At 36.6% G+C, this 7,500-nt stretch overlaps 1 protein-coding gene across 1 annotated transcript in view; it reads right to left on the bottom strand.

The window, feature by feature from the left end:
* Window positions 1–7,500, bottom strand: part of LOC122253989 (protein transport protein Sec61 subunit alpha) — a gene marked incomplete at its 3' end in the record, with an annotated part of 8,503 nt that overhangs the window by 621 nt on the left and 382 nt on the right. Inside the window, exons 2-7 of the mRNA XM_086534972.1 lie at window positions 5,456–5,589; window positions 4,602–4,763; window positions 2,268–2,477; window positions 1,969–2,133; window positions 392–490; window positions 1–123 (exon numbers count right to left, since the gene is read on the bottom strand). The exon at window positions 1–123 is cut by the window's left edge and continues 18 nt beyond it. Coding sequence (XP_086391098.1) covers window positions 1–123; window positions 392–490; window positions 1,969–2,133; window positions 2,268–2,477; window positions 4,602–4,763; window positions 5,456–5,589 — 893 coding nt within the window. The remainder of the gene's footprint in view (window positions 124–391; window positions 491–1,968; window positions 2,134–2,267; window positions 2,478–4,601; window positions 4,764–5,455; window positions 5,590–7,500) is intronic.

Genomic DNA, 7,500 nt, shown 5'->3' with positions numbered 1-7,500 from the left:
GTTGGAGACAAGCGCAGACTGCAGGATGATGGGTATGTTGGAGGTGTAAAACAACTTGATTGGGTATGAGGAATACTGTCCACGGTAACGGGCAGACTTTATGGGTAGGTCCACACGGAAGCCCTGGGGAGGGAGAGAATTGGTTAGGTGCAGCCAAAAGATACGAAAAATAATAATGGAAGGATTCTGTCAACATTCGGAGGGTGGAGGCACTTCCCTGAGAGAAACAAGTCAAGAAACCTAATACATCCTTTCCAACAATTCATATACAACTAAAAATAAGCATATAGTCAAAATAAAGGATATGTAAATATATCATGACCAAAAAAATAAATGCAATGAGTTCAGGTAATGCTTTCCCTAATGAATTCAAACAAAAAGGCAGGCATACCTGGAAGTATATGACTATTGCAAAGATGAGGACTGTGGCCAAGAGGTTGGTGAGATTAGGGAGGTTCTGGCGGTAGAAGGCTTCGCGGAGAGCTCGGACCTGAAAACCATCAAGACCATTAAACACTTACGTGAGACAAAAATACTCATCATTAACCCTCTCTGGTTGGGTGGTACACTACGGTACCGTGCATTCAAGGCCCGTTTGCTGGGTGACGTCATACAGCGTCGTTTATTTAACTGATTTAGGCCTATGCGTTCGAGAGCCCCGGCATTGTAACATGCAAGGCTGGAATGCCCCCGTCGTGACTGGGTTAATGCATCAGCAGCTAAAACCATGAATATGTTTCATCAGTGATGAATTTTCTCACTTATAAATATTCACTATTCATGGTTACAATTTCACATTTTCAGTGAGGAAAGCTGAACATTCATACTAAATGATTATTATTTCATAATAACCAAAATAAGATACTTATCTTAATGTATCAGCAGATAATAAAAGAGAGGACTGCTGTTGGTGTGCAAATAGAGGCATCGTACCAATTGTTAGTAAAGTAAACTAACCAATATGTTTTTGTTCTTGTTTTTGTCAGCCAATACATGTGACTTTTGGTGGTCTAACAGCTTAATAACTTGACACACTAATGAAAGGAATGCAAGCATATTTGCACTGTCCAGTGTGGTTTTGTCAATACTTTTTTGCACACAGATGGCTCTACAAGGGCTTAGTCATCAAAAGTGTGATGTAGGCCTGATTGACATCACCCATTTAACCCTTTTTAAAAAAAAAAAAAAAAAAAAAAAAAAAAAAAAAATATAAATATATATATATATATATATATATATATATATATATATATATATATATATATTATATATATATATTATATATATATATATATATTAAATATATATATATATATATATATATATTATACATATATACATATATATATATACTGTTACATGTTACATGTTATATATTATATACATTATATATTATATATTATATATATATATATATATACATATATATATATATATATATATTATATATATATATATATATATATATATATATATATATATATATATATATATATATTATATATTATATATTATATATTATATATCATATATTATATATCATATATTATATATCATATATTATATATCATTATATATATATCATTATATATATATATATATATATATATATATATATAATATATAAATAATATATATAAATATATTATTAACATTGGCTTGTTACCCCTATCATAATAATGGTAGTAATGATAGTAATATTAACATTTGCAACAGTAATATGAATCTTTGTACCATTTGTTCTTTATGTCGGGAAGAAGCAATACAGTGGAAAGATTCTGGCAGATTTACATGTGTTGTCCAGTTGTGGCCAGGTAGACCCAGTAATTGAATCCTCGGTAACAAGTGCCCGTGGAGCCACCACCAAGTTCATGGCTTAACAAGATTATGGACTCCAAAATTTATTTGTAATGCCCAGAGTAGAATGCATTGTTCACAAAAGCATCAGATACAGCTCACTGCTTTTACCTTGTCTTGTCTAGTAGCAAGCAGGTGGAAAAGAGCGATGACTGCACCTTCGAATTCTGTGCCACGACCAGTGTTGACAGTTGCGGGTGAAAACGCCTTCCACACAATGGTCTCACAGATGTTGGTGGCAATGAAGAGGGAGATACCAGAGCCAAGACCATAGCCCTGAAAAACACAAAAACAAAAGATTATTGTACCCATTTGCAAACCCAACCATCTCTAATTCAAAACATGTTGTTCAGTTTGTGCATTCCTTCAGATACTCAAGGAGGGCAAATTGGGGTTCAAGGCTTCCTCACCTTCTGCAGGAGTTCATCAAGGAGCAACACGATGAGACCGGCCACAAACAGCTGGATGATAATGAGGAGGCAGACTCCAGCACCCAGGTCCGAGGGGTCTCCGTACATGCCCGTCATCACATAGAGAATGGCTTGGCCCACTGTTATCATCATGCCAAACAGCTTCTGTGCACCATTGAACAGTGCTCTGTCTTTTGGGGTGTCCCCAACCTGAAATAAAGGCGCATAATCTTGAAAATAAAACTAATAATAATAAAAAAAGGAAAAAAAAAAAAAAAAAAAACATAGATAGTACATCTGTAAACTATTAACCTGTTTTTAAAAATCACCTTCCTAATGCTGCATCATCTAACTAGCTACTTGTGACTAGGAATGGATCTGACTGGCAGGATTTTGCAAGGGACAAATCATTTGACCAGAAAATTCCACTTGCTTCAAGGGGATTGTGAAATAAACAAAGGCAAGGAATAGAATAAATTTTCATTTGTGAACTAACTTTCCATGCCCATTCTATAGCAACATAAATCTCTAACCACAGTGCACACTGTGCAGTGATCCAAAAAGATTTTTAGAATAAATAAATACATTTCCAAGAAGATCCCAAATTTTCTTAACCCATTGGCACCAGATAACGTGATATGTGATATCATGGCACGGGAATATTTTGCTCCCACCAGATGATGTCCAATAACATCATTATTTCTCCCTCAAAATAAACATTTCCGATTATGAATATATTAACCCAATGACGACACGGTGTCGCACCCAAGTGACACAGCAAAAAGCGAGTAATGATCAGGCAACACACCAGTGTGACATCCCCGAAAATAGAGATTTGCATGAGACTGCAGCAGATACTGTTATAAGATATAAGGTATAGATTAAGCAGCTTGATAACATATATCAATTTCTATTACCTGTGTGCAGAAAAGGAAAATGTGCATTCACACGTGATACTTCAGTGGCATATACATAATAGTGGTGCAGGCAACTTCATTGTCTATTTTTTTTCCAAAGCAAGATTAGAAAAATGGGGTGAAAAAGATCACACTTCAAACTTTCTTCAGCCTCATTATCTCATTTGCAATTTTGCACAGAAAAAAACAATTGTGCAGACGCTATAGACAAGCCATATTACTATTGAGTAAAAAGCTCACCATTTGATATGAACAAAGATTAAGGCTTCTTTGTCCCACTACAATTCAAGATTGGAATGGCTCTCTGGTTGGAAGAGAGATGAAGATATTTGAAAAATGGTTTGCTGGAAAGATGGCCTGCTCTTCTGACTTTATTATAATTAATAACAATAATAATAACTGCAATTGATGACTGCTGACTGATGATTGTGATAAATATCTGTTTGTTCCTCATAGTTTTGCAGGTAGTTGGTAGTATACTGATGCAGAGTATTTTGTACACAATATCTGTTGAACATCTTTCACCCTCTTATTGTGCAGTAGTGTTCTAGCAATCAAAAGGAATTCTATCAATTATGGTCGAGAGAATGGTCTGCATTTACACAGCCAACTATCAACAAAAGGTCCCCTATCAGTATCACTTCATGATACATGAAGTGACTTTAGGTTATGAACAACTTGCTCTCATGCATAGGGTATTATCTAGTATGGTCTCAGAAGAACCATACAAACTGAAAAGAACCTCTGACAGACTGCCATATATAAGCAAGGTTTTAAGATTCAGTTGCAGTTTATTTCCTATCAGGTGATTTTCTTGTTTAGTATTTCAAAACAAGGATTCTGATAACATTACAAGCAGCAAAGTAAAAAACAGAAATATATTATTCTAAACAAGGTTTCAGATTATGGAGTTCCATTCACCAACAGGTCTCCTCAAATTCAATTATTCAAAAAACTAAAAACTTTGTTTCCATAAATTCCCAAGAAAATAAGTTTTTAAACATTAAGAATTCCTTATTAGACCTAAGACTTTAATCCTTCCAAAATGAGCCACATCTTATAGCATTCAAGCCTGGGTCTGACATCTTAACCCATTCACGCCGGTTGACGTGATAGCACGTATTGTGGTTTTCACGTCAGACGCCCTGGACGAGCTATGAGCGGGCAACCCAGGCTCACGGCTTGTGCGCCCGAGAATCTCGAGGCGTTAGGCTTATGCGTTCAAGAACCCTGCTATTGCGACCGCGCAAAGCTGGAACGGCCCAGGCGTGAATGGGTTAAGATGGGTTTTCAATTAATTTCTAGGCTTACAGTATGAAACCCCACGAAAATGCCCGTCTGGGAAGGGTTCAGAGACAAGACTGTATGTGTTATCATGTAAACTGTACAATAAGAAGTGAAAAATGTCTCCATTCACCTCAATGATCTTGGCTCCTGCGAGGAGCTGCATGATGAGACTGGATGTGACGATGGGCGAGATACCCAGCTCCATTAGCGTGCCCCGGTTGCTGGCCAGGATCACACGGATCCAGTAGAAGGGGTCAGCCGAGTCTGAGCTCATGATGCCAAACAGAGGGATCTGTGAGGAGAAAATAACACTTGAAATCCTGCTGACCAAACCTCCTTGTTGCTGGTCATACATCCTTCCAAGGATCTCTGGTCAGTTGCATCTGTATAAAAGAAGGCGATCACGAAGATGTTCCAATTGGCCCAGATGCTTTTCTACAACAGGCAGTATCAATTCTCATACTTACGAACAGATGGTTATGAAATTCTGCTGTCTCTGGCCTGAGAATGCTCTCCTAGACATTTTATACACATTGTGTGTTTCTTAAATCATTCCTGATATCTAGGTAGCAACATGAAAACCTTTCTGTACTATTTATATATATATATATATATATATATATAATATATATATATATATATATATATATATATATATATATATATATATATATATATAAAAATTAAGTTTTGTTTCATTTCAATCCAACTTTAATGGTCTAATCCTTCAAGTATATTCAAAAGATTAATAACTTTCCTTATAAGTAAAGATAATCAAGAGGTCAAAAAGCACTGAATACTCAAAATGGTTTGCATTATTCCAATATTCACAACTCTTAAAACAATGAAACATGCAAACAGGACTAGAATCAAAAGCATCGATCACTTCTGTAAATAAATGTTACCAATTCTAGAAGTTAATATGAACATATAACTTACAAGCAATAAACCTTCAAACCTTAAATTACTAAATACAAACATTACCTGGCAACAGACAAGGAAGATGAAGAGTGTGATGGCTGTCCATAGCACCTTCTCTCTGAACTGGATCCTGCGCTCCGGCTTTTGGATTTCAGGTAAAACCGCACAGAACGGCTTTATCACCTCTAGGAACTTGACTGAAACGGAGACGAGAAACAAAAGTTAGTATTTCAAGTCACATTAACATTAATGATTCTTTCCTAATGCTAAATTCAAACTATGCCATCTTGCAAGATAGTGGATATTTTACAATATCTACGTTTACACCTTACAAACATACATGTCTTGTTTTAGTAGGAAGACCAATGCATGTACATTTAGAAAATATATTCCAAAGTGTCTTTCAGAATGGGACTTGACTACTGTTTGTATTGGCTGTGTTATGACGACAGCCAGTTCAAATTTGCCATGATCTGTGCCGAAGTCCAACCCAATAGTGACATACTGTCAACTGGTTACCATGACCCCTATACACCTTGCTCAACCCGAGGCCAACAAATCTCCACCATCACATTCTGGAGAAACAATGCTAGAAATGGTTACTCACTTGAAAATAGAAAGCTAGGGATGTCTACAAGCTGTAACTTCCCATATCATATGTGGTGGAGGTTTAATGGTTTTTGCCAAAACACCAACATGCGTGGAGGCCATTTAACATTTAGCTGAAAAATTTTCCCCCATTCTAATTTAGAATTCTTTTCTAACAATCTCCTGATGAAACCTTTTTTTCATCCTAAATACCGAGCAATCTCTTCCTGACAGTGACAACTACAGACGATAGTTTTGACGGCTGAAAGAGGTCTCAGATGCCAGGCGGAGGCATTGAAATCACTGGTACATACGTACATAAGCTTACCTAGAATCAAAGGATAGTTGGAAAACGCTTAATATGAGTACCAATCCATGCATGAAATATGCTCTTTAGGTTTCATAACATTCTTTACCATATCAAAAACACTAATGTGTTTATAGATTGCAACTTGTCATACTCTCTATTCATATCGCATAAAGGAAAGATTGTCTGTGGTACATTTCTGCCCTGCTCTTTTCAAAAAAGGCCACAATAGAAAGCAATGTCACCTCAAGGACTTTCATTTTCCATAAAAAATAATATGCAGACAGTCATCCAGCACTCAAATCTTAGAGACAAATCTAAAGTAAACCAAGGGTCATGGCTGCATTGTTAAAGGCAACAAACCTCTGCAGTTCTCTCTGACCTATTGCAGACGGGTGTCACGGCATACATGACGATAGTCATCATGGCCTTTTTGATGGGGTAGAGAGGATCACTGTTTCTTTCTTGTACTTTGAGTGATAACTATTCAGCGATTAATGACAATTGCTATTATTTAAACTATAAGATCAACACCATTCTTCTTTCACTGTGTTCTTGCATTTTATGATGATTATCTTGCTTGTTGGAATACACATGAAGGAGGTTGGCCTTTGCTAGAGTGCCAATGGCAAGGCAAGTAGGTCAAAGTAATCAAGATTTACCTTTGTTCCCAACTCACAGCAGCTTTCAAGAGCGAATTTTCTTCCACAACCTCATAAAAATATTGTGTTTATCCGAATCCACTTGAACCTTTCCGTGATCCATGGTGGAAGGCCTTCAATGCTAAGCCCTCCCTAAGTGTCCCAGTGCCAAGCCATCTCAAATTATGATCCTGTGAACACTACATCAATAATCTATGACATGAGTTACTCCTACTTCAGTCCCATTTAACAGCAGCTATTTAAACAGGGAACAAATGATCACAAGAGAACAGGTGCAGACTGAGAACAGCTGTTCGTGTTCACCTTAAGTGGAAGCCGAGATTAATGTTCACAAAAGGGGAAAATGAACAGATGAAAAGCCCTGTCAGGGACTATTTGCTTTTCGCCTTCTTCTTTGGCGCAACAGATATGTAATCCCTAAATATCAAGGCGAATCATGGCGTAAAAATAAACTACAAGGTTAAGGTTAAATGAACACGGTTTCCATCCGCCACAAGCTGTAACTTTCTCTTTACTTTCGAGGTGATAACAACCGTATTTCTCCGGGGTCT

The sequence above is a fragment of the Penaeus japonicus genome, unplaced genomic scaffold, assembly GCF_977035675.1.
Source record: "Penaeus japonicus unplaced genomic scaffold, GWHDUDI00000001_assembly GWHDUDI00000042, whole genome shotgun sequence".
Lineage (NCBI taxonomy): Eukaryota > Metazoa > Arthropoda > Malacostraca > Decapoda > Penaeidae > Penaeus > Penaeus japonicus.
This window is presented reverse-complemented; position numbering and strand designations above follow the sequence as displayed.